Source organism: Pterocles gutturalis, unplaced genomic scaffold (assembly GCF_000699245.1).
Source record: "Pterocles gutturalis isolate BGI_N339 unplaced genomic scaffold, ASM69924v1 scaffold258, whole genome shotgun sequence".
Classification (NCBI taxonomy): Eukaryota; Metazoa; Chordata; class Aves; order Pterocliformes; family Pteroclidae; genus Pterocles; species Pterocles gutturalis.
In genome coordinates, this window is record NW_010117612.1 from 1 (window position 1) to 18268 (window position 18268).

At 40.3% G+C, this 18268-nt stretch overlaps 1 protein-coding gene across 1 annotated transcript in view; it reads left to right on the plus strand.

Moving 5' to 3' along the window:
* Nucleotides 1–461: 461 nt before the first annotated feature.
* The window catches only part of LOC104463464 (ecto-NOX disulfide-thiol exchanger 1-like), a gene marked incomplete at its 3' end in the record, with an annotated part of 42746 nt that continues 24939 nt past the window's right edge, over nucleotides 462–18268 (plus strand). The window contains exon 1 of the mRNA XM_010075822.1: nucleotides 462–598. Within this exon, the coding sequence (XP_010074124.1) occupies nucleotides 508–598 (91 nt within the window). The remainder of the gene's footprint in view (nucleotides 599–18268) is intronic.

Here is an 18268-nt window from a genome sequence, read left to right on the forward strand (position 1 = left end):
TTAAGCAGTCTGTGCTTAATCCACGACAGAAGGGGAATTCTTACCGGTTGGGAAGGGCCTCAGAAGGTCTCCAATCCAACCTCCTGCTCAAATCAAGGCCAGCCATGGGGTCAGACCAGTTACTCAGGGTTTTACCAAGTTGAGTCTTGAAAGCTGCCAAGGGTGGCAACTGTACAGCCTGTTCCACTGCTTGACTGTCCTCATGTTGAAAAAATCTTCCATGCAACCAGCCTGAATCACTCTTGTTTCACTTTCTGTCTATTGAATGTTTCCAATGTCTTTCTGTTTTGCTATATAATACCAAGCACTATTATCAATGGCCTGAAAAGTCAATCATAATTAAGAAACAAAACAAACCCAAAATAAACAGTGGTTGTGATATCTCATTTTCACTGAAGGTTTTGGTTAAAAATCCTGGCATGTTGACTTTTCTACTTACAGTATGTTTCTTTTCTTGCAGCAGCTGATGGTTTGGGAAGTATAGCTATAGATACCACACAACTTAACATGTCAGTCACTGATCCGACGGCTTGGGCTACAGCTATGAATAACCTGGGGATGGTTCCAGTAGGACTAGCTGGACAACAGCTTGTAGCAGGTAAGATTTTTTTCAAAGAGATCTCTTGTAGCATCTGTGAATTCTTTGGGTCTTCTTGAAAATACATTGAATGATTTCTGAGGATGTTATATTTTTATATTCTGAAAACATCGCCTGTGATTAATATTGCATACTGTGTATTAGTCTCTTCTTGCAGTAGGTATATAATCCATATCATATTTTAACCTTGTAGAAAGGCCAAAACTCTTTGGGGGAATTAAACAACTAAAACATCGATCCTACGCTGGGTCAAGATCAGGAGGCAGGTCCCATAAGAGAAACGTTTGTTTCTGTTTCTCTGTTCAAGCAGGATGTCTTGAGGTTCTGCCAAAGAATGCCCTGGGCTGGGAACTCTTGACTGGAGAAAGATTTTGAAGTTATGTTAATTGGGCAGAAAATCATGAAGCCCATTCAATTCGTATGCTCAGTTGATATTGAAGTGAAGCTTTCCTGTCAGATGTGTGCTTATTTACTTTACACCTGACTCCATAAATCGAATTTCAAGAAGTTGTTCTTGTTTGATTTTGTCATTTTGCTTCCCAAATATAGTTTGGGAGAGCATTGCAGGGGATTGCTTACTCTAACAACAGTAAGAATAATATTTTGAAACCAGCAATGTTTCGCAGACAAGCCTGGACATATCAGACTTCATTGTCACAGTAGAGGCCCAATTAGTTGGGAGTAATAAAACTTCATTGCTCCTGTGAGGTAGAGAAAAATTATTTTTATGTGGATGGGTGCCCTATAGACGCAAGGCATATGCCAGGCATATGACAGATCCCTCTGGAAACTGCATTGCCAGTTCAGCTTAGGAAGAACTGTGCAACATCTGGATCAGAGCAGCATCCTGTCACATCTGCGCCTGTCCGTGTAGACGTGGATGCAGTGAGCCAGGTCACGATGTAAATCACTCTGTCTGCCTCACCAGGGATGTGTGACACTTAATTTTGGCCAAATATGTTCTCTTCTGACACTGGGAACCGAGTGGAACTGTGCCAATTCACAGCTGATGGTCTGGCTTTGAATTATTTGTTTTACAGGGGGGTAAACTAAGCTGCGAGAAAGCTGATTTATAATGAATCACTCTCAACCAGAAAGTTTAGCTCCAGAGAGTGGAGGCCATGAACTCTTCTTGGTCTCTAGCTTTAACCCTACTCTCCTGATTGAAAGAAACAAGCAAAGCCATCCACTTCTCAGGAACCAGTTCTCTTCAATGTTTTTATCAATGACCTGGATGCAGGAGTTGAGTCCACACTAAGTTTGCTGATGATACTAAATTAGGAGGAGCTATTGATTCCCTTGAGGGTAGAGAGGCCTAACACTGAGATCTGGATAGAACGGAGCACTGGGCAATCACCAACCATATGATGTTTAACCAGAACAAATGCCAGATTCTGCACCTGGGACAGTATAATCCTGGATGTACATGTGGATTGGGGTGCAACCCTGCAGAAAGGAATCTGGGGTGGTTTTTTTTGGTTGAAGGGAAGCTCAATATGAGTCAACAATGTGGCCAAAAGGACAAACCTTAAGCACAGTGTAGCTAACTGGTCAAAATAAGTTAATGTTCCACTTTACTCAGCATTGGTGCAGCCTCACCTTGAGTGCTGTGTGTGGTAGGAAGGATATAAAAATACTGGAGTGTGCCCAAGGGAAGGCAACAAATATGGTGAAAGGACTAGAGGGCAAGACTTAAGAGGAGCAGCTGCGGATACTAAGTTTGTTCAGATTAAAGAAGAGGAGGCTGAGGGGAGACCTCATCTCTGTCTACAACTTCCTCATGAGGGGGAGCGGAGAGAACGGTGCTGATCTCTTGTCTCTGATGTCCAGTGATAGGACACAAGGAAATGGCTTAAAGCTGCATCAGGGGATGTTCAGACTGGTTATTAGGAAAAAGTTCTTCACGGTGAGGGTGGTCAAGCACTGCAGCAAGCTCCTCAGGGACGTGGTCACAGCCCAAAGCCTTTTGGTGTTCAAGAAGCGTTTGGACAACACTCTTTGATATATGGTTTAGCTTGTCCTGTGTGGAATCAGGAGTTGGACTCAATGGTCACCTTGGGTACCATCCAGCTCAGGACATTTTCTGATTCTACATGCTGGTAAGGAAACAGCTTTTTCCAGTGGGTCTTTTCCTGCAGGTGCTGCTCTCAACTTGAATGTAATTACCTCTAAACCCGAAAATAACCACATGTCAAAATCAGCTTCTGCTGCTTTAATTTATAAGCATCTTGGTTGCATATCCCATGGAGGTTTGCCCACCTTTTTGTCTTCACCTCTTCCTCTGCCTTTTCAGTTTTGGTGTAAATTATGTCCTCAGATGTGCCATTCAATCCCTACATGGCAGCCTCATCTTGTGTGCAATGCTCTTCCCCACAAGGGAGGATCTCCAGGACTTTATTTCATTGCCAGCTCCCTACTGTAATTTCCATAATTATGTATATCACGTATTGTAGGAGTGTTGTACAGGTCAGTTGGTATTTGTTCAGCATTTTCAATGTATGAAAGGTGCCATAAGTAATAAATATTAATTACTGAAGTGCTGCCTGATTTCTCTATGGGTGCAAAATAGCTTATTTCCTTTTTCTTTCCTTTGTTTGAGACTCTCTTTTATTTTCAAGGTAAATATATGCTTCGACATTTCATTGTATTTCCTTATGATTTGTAAGATTGTGACACATGTTCTTCATGGCAAATCCATAACGGCAAACCCACAATTTACCATGAAAAGACTTACAGACTTATTTACTATAATATACTTACTGCATGCATTCAGTGAGTGTTTGCATCACTGTGTTTGACCAAAATCTTACTAGTCCTTAGCCCTTTTTGACTTTTTTCTTTTTCTTTTTTTTTTGCTATTAATCCTAGTGATGAACTTGTCTTTGTCAGAAGTCATATATTGCTTTTGCTGCTGTCATCTGTGACATTTCTCAGAGATGAAAATGACACACCCATGTTCCAGAGCTAATTTTTTGTCTGTCTTTAAAAATACAGTCTTTTTTTCCTCCATTGATGACAGCTAGGAAAGCAGTAAGTGGTTTACACTAATCTTGGAGAGAATGTGATCTTTCCTGGATATCTTTATATAACCTGCCTGGAATTTGGTGTATGGTACTCATCTGTATCCTGACATATCTCTTCGTTCTTAGATTTTTGGTTTCCAAAGGACTTATCCATTCATGGCCTTTCCTTCACCAAACAAACTGGTTCCTAATTCCTAAATTGCAGGGTGTTTTTGTTCCCTTAGGTATGGAGACCATATGATCTACTAAGTCTTTTTAGAGGTTTTTGATGGGGTTTTTTTCCTGACTGTTGTTGACTTTGCTGCTGTGTAACATGCTGAGATGCCTGCCTTGTAACAGAGTTGTGATCCCCACTTTGCAATCTGTGAAGCTCTTGCCTAGCCTGAGAGTTTGTTAAAATGATAACTAAAGTGTCTGCAACATCTGGCCAATACTCTTCTCACAGCCTGGGATGTAGGCTGTCTGGTCTTGGTAACTAATCAATTTTAAGCACTGCTAACCTTTTAATACCAGTTTAGATAATATCTGCGCTCTATTTAATTCCTTATCTCCCAGTGCTGTAAAATTGGATTTTTGATCCGGACAAATGTCAGAGCCTTTCATTTGTAAAGATGGATTCTTGTTAATAGTTGTATAATATCTCTTCTGTTTCTGCATATATTTTGCTTACACTTATTGTATTCAGAAAGCTTACTTTTTTCCATAATATTTGGCTACTGCATTACATATACACTAATGTATGCATTTATATGTTATATATACACAATTCATACAATAAACTGAAGTTTAATAATGCATTAGTTAAAGTGTTAAAGATTGATGTGGAATAGTTATGGCTGAAAAGCACTTTCATTCTAAACCTTCCCTTTTAGCAGGTAATATTTTTTTTCCAAAAAACTGCCTTTTGGGCTGAGATTTCTCACTGTTGGTCTCAGACCAGAGTATAAGAATTTCTGGAAAGGTTGGAGTAAATCTGCTAAACTGCTTTGGAATTATCCAGGCCTTAAAATTGCTGTTTTCTATGCTTTGAGACTTTGAGAAATATGGTCAAGTGAGAAGGGAAGGATAGTTTGTACTCCACCTTTTTGAGTTTTGAGAATCCTCTTTGTGCACTCAGCAACTCAGATTCAAGCACATCTTTCAAGAACATTCAAGTCTGCTGTTTTCTTACATTTTAAGACTAGCAGAAAAACTCAGTGACCTCAGGCCAGCTGGGAATGTTTTATTTTGCATTTGCATAGTTACTTTTTTAAACACAGTTTTGGCATTGCTGAATTTAGTGTTCTTACGCTTTCATTTGTTTTAGCAAATGGCATCAGGTCACCTGTTTTCTAAAGTAAAACATCCTGCCAGGAAAATTATTTCCTTCTCCACTTCAGTTTGGTTCTCCTTTCACTAATGAACCGTTGCCCTGAAAAACACAAAACTGTTCTGAGATGCTTTCCTCCAGAATGACTTAGATGACCTAAACATTTGTTAGTCAAAAATGGTATATGTCCAAAACTCCCCTGGTACAAATGAACGTGAAGAGTGGTACATAAGTGGAAAAGGGAGGTGATTCTGCCCCTCTGCTCTACTCTACTCTTCTGAGACCCCACTGGAGTACTGCATTCAACTCTGGGGTCCTCAGCACAGGAAAGACAGTCCGGAAAAGGGCCACGAAAATGATCAGAGGGATGAAACACTTCTCCTGTGAGGACAGGCTGAGAGAGTTGGGGTTGCTCAGCTTGGAGAAGAGAAGGCTCCAGGGAGACTTTATTGCAGCCTTCCAGTACTTAGAGGGTAGAAAGCCTAAAATCCTAGAAGAAAGATGGGGACAAACTTTTCAGTAGGACCTGTTGCAATAGGATAAGGGGTAATGGTTTTTACCCAAAAGAGGGTAGATTTAGACTAGATATAAGGAAGAAATTATTTACAATTAAGATGGTGAAACACTGGCACAGGTAGCCCGGGGAGGTGGTTGATTCCCCTATCCCTCGAAACATTCAAGGTCAAATTGGACAGGGCTCTGAGCAACCTGATCTGGTTGAAGATGTGCCTGCTCATTGCAAGAGGTTTAGACTAGATAATCTTTAAAGGTTCCTTCCAACCCAAACCATTCTGTGATTCCATGATAAATACTAAGGTACACTTTTCCATGTGAGTTCAGCCAACATGCCTCGGCCTCAAGATATTAAAATTTTCAGTGGCCTCCAGTCTTGTTTTTGCTGAAGTTAGACTTTAACACTTGTACAAAATCCTAGTGAAATCAGAGACTAGGAAGCTTTGGAACCTAATATCTTGCTTACGAAAAGGTATAGAAAACCTACTCTATTTTTGTGGCCTCAGGCATGTATTTTTTAGACGTTGGATGTTGTGAAATATTAGACATTTGCATCAACCTTTCTGTTTTTCCATTTGTCTTTGCTTTCCCCACACACTTGTCTTTTGACCTGATTTCAGTGGAACATAGGAGCTGTCAGTTCCAATCAGGTCACCTCCAGGTTGTGCTTTTGACAGTGTTGAGCATGTGATACTTTACAGGGAGAGATGTACAATACAAATCAGTGCTGAAGTGCTTCTCTGATGGGCTCTCTTGATCATTAATATATAGAATGGAGTTCCCCAAACTAGAGGTTATATTTCCAATTGAAGTCATAACTGAGCAAAACTTCCTTTTGGAAGCAGCACCTGTGACAGTAAGTAGTTGCAGTCCTGAAACTGCAACCCCAGACTTACTTTTTGATAACAAAATATTGTGAAATTTCAATCTAGAGACTCCTAAATCTCAAGGTTAAATATCCCTCCCAGAGTTTTATTAGCTCAAAAGCTCCAAGTGTTTGGAGACGTAATATTCAGACTCTCTTTTTTCTTCAGAATGAAGATTGTAACTAAAGGCAATTACTATATTCATATTCCAATTAGTCTCAAGCATTTTTCCATGGGATGGGCATATCAGGGGGGAGGACTAGCATGATGACTTTTCCTTCTTCTAATCACTCCATTTTCTCAAGAGGTCACTGATTCCTGTACAGAAGAGAAGACCTAGGGATTATTGGAGAAAAATCAAGGATTTGCTAAGGCTTAAGAATTCCTGCACCAGTCTGCCTCAGCTATGGAAAAGTCCTTTAAGCTTCACTGCCTTTCTGCCATAAAATAGATGAGGCATGCTCAGTGAATTATTATCGACTGCAGATCATCATACGCTGACCAAATTGTAAACAAATCTCTCATTGTTCTGGTTGTGTACTATTTTTGTAACGTTAATGAAGAAAAATCAAATAAAGTAGGAAATCAAGGTATATTTGATTATATTCAGCAGTTCTGCAAAGAAAGACTGTACATTAGACAGTACTGAAGACTTTAAGAAGTCAGCTGTCCAGAAGACTCTGCCAAACCTCATGCGTGTAGTACTTCGTCTGTGGCCTCGCCATTGTTGGAGGCTTGGAGCCACTGACAGCCATCTGGCAGTCTCATTTTGTTTTACCCATGCTATTCCATTACCTATTAAAGCTTTTTTTTTCTATGCTTCATTGCTTAGCCACCGAACCGATGTGCCAACAAGCACATAACTTGAAGTGTCCAAGACATGCCTAACAAAACACAGCTTCCTTTTCTGTAATTAATACTGAGCTCCTGTTAGTTGATTACAGGCTCTATCCACAAAAGTTTTAAAGTAAGCCACTTGTGCTATGACCAGAAGATAGTAACCTTTTTTTTTAGGAAAAAGTGCTTGAGCATCTATAATTTGTGACTAAAGTTTAGCACGCTCCAGACGCTTTGCAGAATGCTCCTGAGCTTTGAAGTGCACAGGCAGCTGGCAAAGGCACTCCACACACTCTTGTTCCCCTGCCCCTCTAAGCTGCAGAGCACCAATGGCACCGTAGCGTGCAGCATATTTACCTTGCTCTGAACGCTGCATTGTCAGCAAAAGAAGATATAAAAAGACTTAATAAAATCTGAAGAGTTTTCCATAGGTTTTGAAAACCCTTTGAGGTTAAAAGGTATCTTTGGAAGGCATGTTTCCAGCTACTGTGGCTTCCCAACCTGTTTTATGCATTGTGTTTTGTTAACAAGCCAGACTAAGGAGCAATAGAAATGTAGTAAGGCATACTCTGAAGAAAATAATATAATTTAACTAATTTTTTCTAGTTCCTTCCTACTTTATTTTTATAGTCTTCACTACAGAAACATTGCATTTTAATCAAGATGAAAAGATTTGCCATTTAAATTATCTGAATGACCAATCAGTATAATTAAAGAGATGTGAAACATCATCTAAAGGATTAAAGTCGAGCTTATGCCTAGATAAAACTATGTGGTTTTATTATCGAGACACAGGAGAGCAGCAAGTGAAGTGAAATAGGTATTGTGGGAATCCCAATATGTAGAGCCACTGGGAACATCTCTAAAGAAGTATTATATATTAGTGTAACAAGTAGGTTTTTTTCATTGACCTGAAAAGCACCTGCAGAGTTAATCACACTTTCTATCATGTGAGTGTTACTCAAGGAGACTTCACACCAGGGGACATTAAAGTGCTGGGAACAAACACAGTCAGGTTACAACAGAAAAAGGAGAGAGATTCAACAGCCAGAGGAAATGTGGCAGAAACTCTAAGTGCCTTTGACACACTATTCAGGGTTAAGCATGCCTCTTAGGTCATTCAAGTGCCTCCTCTATATTAGACCTTAATTGAGGACAAGGATGAAAATAATGATTAAAATCTACTTGGTGCTTAAAGATCAGTAGTGGTTTTTAACACGGTATGAGGGGCTGAATGTCCCAAATAAACAAGAATCAGAGGTTAGCAGGGGCACATACAGGGAATTACGAAGTGCAAAACTTGTGTTGTATGTGGGGTGAGGGTTTTCCTGGAATATAACATCTCTCTCTCTGTTGTTTTACTTTTGTCTAGGTCAGTTAACAGTTTAGGAAAACAGGCTGATTACTATTTGGCATAACTCTTATTAACTGTCTCAAAATACTGGAATAAATGTATGATGCAAGCCATATTGTTTGGATGTTTTGGCATTTTGTTTTGTTTTGGTTTTTTTTTTTAGTTCCTGGCTGTTGGTAAAGATCTGTTTGGCATGTTTTTATTTGAAGTTACAGCAAAGTAACATAAGGAAATATTTTATTTTCGCGGAAGTTTTCCCAGTCTTTTATCTCGTTTTGGAAAGCCTCCATTCCCACTCTTTCACATGTGTTTATTTATTCTAGACAAGAAAGCCCATGAGTAATTATGAGCATCTCATTGCATAAAGTAAGCCAAGAGGCTGTTGGGAACCGTTTGCTACTGACTGTTCACTTCTGCTGGAGCACAGCATATTTGCAGCACTTTCCCTTCACGCATTACTCCCTATACAAGGATCCCAGGTTCCCTGGCCAACATGGGGCATCCATTGTAACCCCTCTGTGATATACAGCTTGCTGATGGGAAAACTGAGTTATTGTGGATCAAAAGAAAGAGCAAAATGACCATTTTAATTTATCAAAGTGAAGGTATGAATACCAGGTTACGTATTTGCATGGAAAAAAAAAAAGGCTTGTTAATGGCAGACTGAAGGTGGCCTGCTGAGCACAGTCATGGTGTCTAGGTGGCGAGGTGAAGACGATGCTACCTGAAGCCCTAAAGCCAAAGCTGTTAGCAGGTTGTGCAGATGGTGTGCAGGAGATGGGCACAGCAGTCCCAAGCAGACTGTTAACTTGGTCCATGCAGAGTACTCTCAGGAGAGCACAGCGATCAGGATGGCACATATGGCACTGCCTGGGCAAGTCACTGTGCAAGGCTTCCTTGGGAGGGGAAGACTTGAATACTAATGAATCCCCAGACAGCCATCCCAAATTGAGGGCTATATAATCATTTTTTCTTCCCTAGTCAGGCTCTCTCTTTGCCTGTATGGACTAGGTTGGTGCTTAGAGCTTGGAGAGCAAGCAAGAGAAGCTTGCTTTCTACATTTTACCTTGGGATGAAGAGCATAAGCATGGTTTTCTTTCCTTTCTGCCACCTGTCCTTCAAATGCCCTTCACTTATTGCATGAGAGTTGGGTCTTACAAAGTACATAAAGATGCACATCCACTTTGCTGCCAGAGTGTGTCTAGGAAGTATCACCAGAAGCAGTGTGGAAAATGTCTTTTGATGGTCCACACTGAAGAATAAAGTTGGGCCTCAGCAAGCCTAATCCCTGTGCATGCGAGGGAGCTTGTAACATAATACTTTGCTAATGTTGACTTCATTCAGATAAACAGTGGATTTACTGCACCTTCTCATGCTCCAGTGGGGACAAATGATGTGCGTGACATCACCAGCTCTGAGTAATGACTCTGTAATGGGAAGCAGCTGGTCACTGGAATAGTTCTTTTAGTGGACGTGGAGGTGAAAGATAATTAAACTTAATATATACAATATGCTCTAATACTTGGCAGCATGTATTTGTGTTCTGCCCAAATATTAAAGATATTCTGTTATGGTGACTTCAGAAATTTAATAGGTCCATTTGTGTAACAAGGACAACTTTATCTGCCTTTCCTTATACAATTTTTTTTTTCTTAAAAAAAGGTTCTCTTGACCCTAGCTGATTTTCTTTTATAAATAATCTCCTGCTCCTGACCACAATGGCTACATTATTTAGTAATTATTTGTTATTTGTATTCAGGAAAGGCTTAGAGATAGAGAGCTCCAGTAAGTTAAACACTGTCTGAACACCTGAGAATCAATCCTGGCCCAAATTGCACATGGTCTGTTTTCTTTCACTTAGATAAACCAGGTAGGTAAGGGACCACGTGGAAACAATGGGATAATACTGATTGGCATGAAAAGCAGCAGTAATTACGGAGCTGCCTGCCCATTATGTATCTTTTTTTATAGGTATTTTGGCACAGCAGTAATACAGTGGTAAGTAAAAAATCAGTTTAACTCTTTATCTGATATCCTGAGTCAGGCAAACTCTATTGGGCACATTAGAAACAGGCAGACTGTTCCTGCCTGCTCTTCCTTTTTGACTATGCTGCTGTGATTTTTAGAAAAGGATTGGGAAAAGGGAAGTGAGAGAATGGGAAAGAGCTTTGCTAGCGTTTGCAGGAGACAGCAGCATGGGAGAAGGTGCAGCTGTGCTTATTGTCACCTTTTTTGTGACATCTAGCAGCAGAAGTTGTGTTGCAGAAAAGAGATTTTCAGAGTGCAGTGGATGGAGAGGGCAAGTTATATGCTTCTCCAACTCTTTTTGTTCTCTCTAAGGCAATTGCATTTCAAATGGTTCATTTCACTAGAAATAAGTGCAATATTATAACCAACTGCAGTGTTGAAATATTACCCCATTTTGATCTGCATCTGTCAAATCTATTTAACCCTTCTATTGGAAATCTCCTGTTTCAGGACTTGATCTGTACTTGGACTTGCATGACTGAGCCCTTTCCAGGAAAAAAATCATTGAAACCTTATTTTCTGGGGCTCTTTGATAACAATTTTAGCACTTCAAGCATGCTTTTTAGAAGTATTTTAAAAACACTGCAGAATGTTCTACAAGTTTATCTGCTAGAATAGCCAGTACCATAAATAAATTAAATATTCCTTAAAAATAACAATAAACTCACCAAAATCAGGAGGTCAGGAAAGAGATAAGTGACAAGATTTTATTTTCTTTTAATTCCCTGATATTTAGTGTGTTTATACCCAAACACAGTGATGCTGTCCTTTAATGCAATAAATGTCATAGCACTCTTTTTTCCTTTACTGTGCTTTTAATACTTTTGTAACCCCCTAAGGACTTAGAGAAGGGTCGTGGGTTTTGAGAGGAGAGAGGTCAGATGCTGCACCTGGATATCAGGGCTGTGTGCAGCCACCAGGGAATGGGAATCTGCAGCTGAGCAGCTCCGAGAGTAGCTGATTCAATAAATTGGTTATTATAAATATTGCAGCATGTCTTTATGTAATTAGCCAGAATTCAGTATATGAAAACTTCTCAAGTACAAGTACAAGTTCATTCTTGCTATTCACCAGCCTGTGTAAAGTAAAATCTCTCTTCCAGTTCCTTCTACATATGTTGCCTTTTAACTTTGTGTCCTTTTGTTCTGGTCTGTCTAATTACTTCAAGTAGATAATCAAGCGTGATTTTATAATAAACCATAGCTGGTTCAGGCTTGTCATGACTGATGCACTGACTTCCAAGACTAAGGACTTTCACCCTCAAGACTAAGACCATTTCTGGCTACAACTCAAGGTGTTAATTCTGGACTTTAAATGTGGTTTGGAACATGTCCTGTCTTTCCCCTTCAAAAAGAGCAAACAGCCTGCATTTCTGTTGGTTTTTGTTGTTGTTGTCTGAGTGGAATTTAAGCTGGAATTAAGATAAAACAAACTCAAACCATCCAATTCTGCAGAAAAAGTCTTCTGTGTAATCATAATGACAAAGATTATCCTCTTGAAGGCAAGGGGTCTATTATATATGAATGGAAGTTACTAGCAGTGGGCCTCAGGAGGGAACACATATCTCCAGGAAGGATCCCAGCATATATTTCCTTATAACAAAGTGCTTCAGCACTGCCTGATGGGGTGACATGTGTCTCTACACGTGTGCATGCTTTAGAAACGTAAAGGTGCAGTGCTAAGAAAACAAAATGATGATAGCTAATGACTCATCTACGCCATTTCGCATCCCTTAGGGACTACCTCTCTTCCAGTGTTTTATCAGCAGTTGAGCTCATCGGGGACATGAGAGCTAACCATTCTTCCAACGATTCATTCAGGGATTTAAGGCCCTGAGTTCTCAGTGGAGGGCTTTTTTACTGCAGCTCCTTTAACAGACAGACATCTCCAGTTTTCCGTCAACACTGCATCAGTGTAGATTTGAACGCAATCTCTGTAATGCAACAGATATCTGCTAATGGGCATTAAGATCTCTTAGCTACCTCACGTGGTAACAGAGGGACTCTATTTAAGGATCATGTAACAGAAACTTTATCACACATCTGCATATTCTCACCAATGTTACTGTATACTGTAGTTCTCCCTTCTTACTGCTAATAGGCATCAGGTTGTGGATCTAGTGATATTTTCTTAGTGTTTTCTTGTTAGAATTCGAAGACAGTTTGGGTTTTTACATATTTCCTGGATCTTTTGTGTTATCCTAGCTCAATTATTTCACATTTTTACAATGCAGAATGGCATCTGGCCTCTGTGTACCACATTGTATGAGAGCCACATCTCACTAGACTTGACTATATGAGCTGTTAGTTGTTGGGCTTCCAAGATTTGTTTAATTTGTAGCCTTGAGATACTGCATTTAATGCCTCATCCACATATGTACTGTAAGCATAAACTAAAGTCCTCCAGAGGACTTTTTTTATTGCTCACCATGCTTTTATGATCAAAAGGTGACAACCTGTCATAGTTTTCTTTTACAGTTGTGTTACAGATTGAAAATATCAGGAAGGTCCATGTTACTTAACGGCTGCATATAAATAGAGTTTATAGGCTTGCAAGTACTGCCCGCTCTGCAAACTCATTTGGGGATTTAAAGGGTAACAAACCTGTTTTTGCTCTGGCATCAGTAAAATCCAGTAGTAAAATGTTGCTGGCCTAATATTGTGGTTGGAGCCTTGATTGTTCCTCCTGGAGCTCCAGCGGTGAACATAAGAGGAGAGAATGATCCCGAGGTTAGGCAGAGAGAGCTCCTACATCAATAATACAGACCAGAATAGGACCTGGTTTCCTTCTCCCACTCATGCAAGTCTGCAGAGTCAGCAGGAGTAAGAGATTGTAAATTGTTTTCCTTGTGTTAGTAAAATAAAGAAAAATTAATCTGACTGCAAAAGACCAGGCTTCATCTGTCTTTTAGATTAGAAAAGCCAGAAAACAAACAAACAAAAAAAGTCTTTTCCATCACGTATATTTAACGCCCTCATTTAATGCCCAGGCCCACTTGCAGCCTGTGCTGTCCTGACCTCAGGGACTGTGTGCCAATAACAAATCAAGCTTTGTGACTGCGAAGGGGAGAAGAGGCAGGGTCACAGCAGGCTCCTCCAATATATGTTTGCTCCCAGAGCAAGGAAGCGAGTGCTGCACATTTCTAGGAGCAATCTGTACACCTGTGTGCCTTCTGCATGAGGCAAGACTTGTGGTTAAAAGTTATATTGCTTCTTGGACCAACTCATGTCGCTGGAAAAAAATGCACCAGCCCTTTGATGGTCTGAGGCAACCAGAGGACTAAAACTTATTACAGCAGACAGTAAAAAAGGTGAATTCAAAGGAAAGAGTAGTTTTGCAGCACATTATAATTTTCCTCACTTTATTAATCTTTTCATCTGCCACAGGCTTACCTATCTATTCCTTTACAGAATAACCACTGTGTCACCACTTCCCTCTTAATATTCCCTTCTCTTTTACAGGTACAAGCCAGCTTTTTTTGTCTACCTGACTTAACATATCTAATTAGACTCAAAGGATGTGCTCCCTACTTGTATTTAGCTTGGAAGTACAATGCTTCTATCTCAGACCTGAACATGGGCTTCTCTTTTATTTTTTTTTTCTTTTCTGACTATATTGGCCCATAAACCTTGTCTTGCTTATGACTTAAGATCATTACAGCTACAGCAATACTGTCACAAATGTGTGACATTATTCCTAAAGTAGCCCTCCAAATCCAGATGCACAGGATAATGGCGTTATGACTGTAAGGAAAAGATCTCTTGTGTAAGGGCAAAACAACTCTTCTTCTAAGGGCAAAACAACAATTTGAGCAAGTCTTTATACACAGAAGACTTTTTTATTTCTTTATTCTTGTCCTGTGCCTCTTGGTCATTAATCTCTCCTATGAAAACTTGTCAAATACTTTTGGAAATGGAAACAAACATGATGCTTCCATACTTATTTTTCTTATCATTTATAACCCCAATGACTTAAAAAAAGCTCCAGCTTCTCTTCCTGTGCTCCCTATCTCCTAAATCCCTTTTGGGTTGTTCAAAATGGACTACTGGTCCATTTCAATCTGACATATTTTTCATCTTGTCCCTTTTGCAACAGATTTCTAGTCAATGGCTTCTGTGAAGTTTTCGTGTGATGGAACTCTTCAACATTTTAAGCATGTCTGAACCTCCCATCATTGTCAGTAAATGTCTTGGCTGCTGCTTGTATGTGTAGCACTTTTTTTCCTAATATGATTTAACCAAAACAAGACTGTTCTTTCTAAATCTCTTCTCTGGTTCTCAATAGGTTTTCCACCTGAGGCTGAGTTCAAAATTTAATTCCTTTTTGTTCTTGTTAATTGAATGAGGTACTCCAGTAATTTCCTGGTAGCTTCTTTGTAACAAGGAGGTGTGCACAAGGTTCTGCCTTCCTGTTACTGAATGTGCAAGAGGACTGCCAAAAAAAGGAGTTTGATGATGGCAGGTTTCTGTCACAGTCTCTGGAAAGAGAGAGGAATCTGCTTTGGGAGATGTAAAGATTACTGTGGGTGGGCTGAATCAATCTACACAAATTTCTGCCTTTTCCATGGACCATATGATGAGGTGAAAAGGGTCCGGTCTGAGGTGCCGTGGTTAGATGAGTTGATATGGGTGATATGAGTCTCTCTGAATCTATAGTGAGGTCCTGGATTATCTACATTTCAGCTGAGGTTGAAAGGGAATTTCTACAGTATAGCTGTTGCTTTGTTTCTCAGTGAACAAAGAAATTTCTCACAAAAAAAACCTCATCATTCCCCAATATTAGATTAGACCTGAGATGAAAGTAGACTTTTGCTTCAGAACTAGAATTGAATTACAGAAAGGGTTCCTGGATTGTGTCATCTCAGAGTTTTCATGTTGTCACAGAATAGGAGAAGAAGGAGAGGAAAATTTGATTTTCCTGGGTTGAGCCTTGCTTTGAGGTTTTAGATTATATCCGCTTTTGAACTGGGAATATTCCTGTGGCATTTAGGACCTTGCAAGCTGTCATGTTCATGGGGAACGGCAGAAACTGTGCTAAGAAACAGATGGAGGTGGGCAGAGGACGGGTGAGGTGCCTCTCTCCTAGGAACTCCTGCTGGACCTATATGACAAAGCTAGAGTGAACAGGTACGAGGTGTGGGAGAAAGCTGGGCTACCGAATCCAGGCCACGGTGGTTGCTGAGAAGTTGTCAGGGAGGCATGTGAGCTTACTTTGAAGGGCTGTCATCAGAGACAGCCTTGAGCTTGCTCGTGCAGCTTGTATGGAAAGCAACTTTCAGGTTCTGAACCCACGTGGCCCATGTACTTTGTTAATTAAGAAGTTTGTAATGATTACATGTTACACATTAGCAGTGCCCTAAAATGAATGTTTTATGTGCATGGATAAACTGAACGTGACTTTAGATGTACATTCTGATACCATTTCTCCACTAATTACATTTACAATTTAGAGCTGTCTGTAAGTAGAAGAGCTCACTATGCTGATATTTACTGACAGAAAAATTTTCAAATCACCTTCCCAGCCAGATGTTCATAAACAAGGATTTGACAGTTGCTCCATAAATCAAGTCAAGCATTTCGTCGTTGTTCTCTTAGGTGGCTCTTGTTAAGCCTGTTTAGCTAAATGCATACATTTACTTAAGATGAAATATAAAAATAACATCTGGAGGACTTTTCACTGAAAGAATATGCCAAAGGGTCTTACACAAGGATCAAGTACATTTTATAAACTGTGGCTGAGCTTTTGGAATTCGAGCTGAATAAATGTGCACTCAGCTTTTGAGAGGATCAAGGGCCAGTATTATTTAAATGTTCTTTTTACCTGCACAGCACTCTGCAGGGAATGTGCTCTCACCAAAGCATTCTTACATTTCTCATTCCATAACGAGTTTCTGTTTTCATCCTTGCCACCTGGGACTCTGGCTCAGTCCTGCTAGTAGCAGTGGAGTCACACTGGTGGAACTGGATGCAAAGCTCAGTTCAAAATATTTATTTTAGAATATTCTGCTCTGCAGTAGACTGCGTTCAAAGGGGAACGTCAAAGAAGGAGATGCTGGGTGTTTTACATTTTAATCTTTGCTTGTATCAGTCATCTCTCTTATCTGTCTCTTTCCTTTTCAAGATGTATGAGATTCTTTCTCTCCTGAAGAGGCTTTTTTTTTTCCTTTTTTTTTTCCCCCCTTTACTCGTTTTCTTAGAAAATAATGCTAATAAGCCATGGTTTTCTCACCTTTTGGATCAGTGTTACTATGCATTTTAGCTTTGCTGAGTATCAGTTTGGTTGCTTTGCTTTTTTGTATTCAGTTCACAACATGAAGGAGAATTCTGCTGAAATTTAACAAGCCCTAGGGAAAAAGATTCAGACAAGGGCAGTCAGATTTATAAAGTGGCAGATAAAGTGGGAAAGGTTTTGCATTACTTCTGCCACGTTGGGTGTTTTTTTGATGGATGGGCTATATTTAATCTCTGATTCAGAATGACGTCGATTCATGTTTTGGGGGGTACCATGACTGTGGCTGTTCATGATAACGTAAGACCTATAGTCTGGAAATACTGGAAAAGGTGAATGCAAAAATAATACACATGCATTCCTGGCCTAGGACAATACTTATTTTGTGATTTAGTTCTCAGGAACACAACCTGTTTCATAATGTGAGACTGGCATTTAATCTGAGAAACCTGACTGGTTTGAGAATTATACAAGGTGGCATGGAGCTGTTTAATGCTTAAGTGACAACAAAACATAAAGATGCTGGCCATAATTCTGTCTGAAGTAGTATACTTTCCTGTGAAGCTCGGACGAGTACGTTCTTGATTTAAATATCTGGAACTACAGTACAGGGTGTGAAACATAAATCCTCTCAGTGCTGGAACACGGACACCAAAGTAGACAGTGGAAACCTCTCTGAACTGCAAATTTATCATCTGGGTTTAAAGTACATATGCTAGACTTAGAAAGGACCTTTCCTAACCTGGTCCTTGTGTCCCATTTCAGCAGGGCAAAAAGCTATAAAGCTGCCTAAATGTGAAAGGGTGAAAATTCACCCACCTGGCAAAGGCGGCTGAGAGCCGGCATTACGCTGAGCAGGGTATGTGGCCCATTAGCAGCCCTCCTTAAGTACTGCAGCCCCATGAAACTCAAAACTGTCCTGAGGCCACTTCAGCATAAATCAAAGGACAAAACAGTCACTGGCAGTCCCAGGTGCTAAAAGCCTCTTCTCTAAGCTCCCCTGAATACAGCTGTAGTACAGCTGCGAACATGACCCACAGAGCTAAACAGTTCAGCTGGTGTGAAAAGAAAAAAAAAAAAAAAAAAAAAGACCTAAATCTACTGACTCTAGTGAATTCAGCCAACCCAGATGCATGGGCCACATTTTAAGCCAGCCACCCCATGCCAACCAAGCCGATGGCACTGCCAGTCACCGTCCCTTCTCTCTTCTCTGGCTAGCAGCCCCTCAAATGCCCATTCCTATGGCCATCATAGAGCAAGATGGGCAGCTGAGCTGCTTCTGATGGACAGGGGGCAAGGAAGAGTAAGTGAAACAGTCAGCCCTGACCTGCTGCTCTCTCTTTTGCCCTGGGGGTGCCTGCAAGAAGTTGCTATCAGCTACCTGCTCCACACTTACTGGTTGAAAAGCTGTTTTCTGCCTCCCTGGAGAAACTGGTGTTGGGTCGTGAGCTGGCAGCTGGTTCAGAGCAGACTAGATAGATCCTGGTCATGATGTGTACTGCGGATTATAGT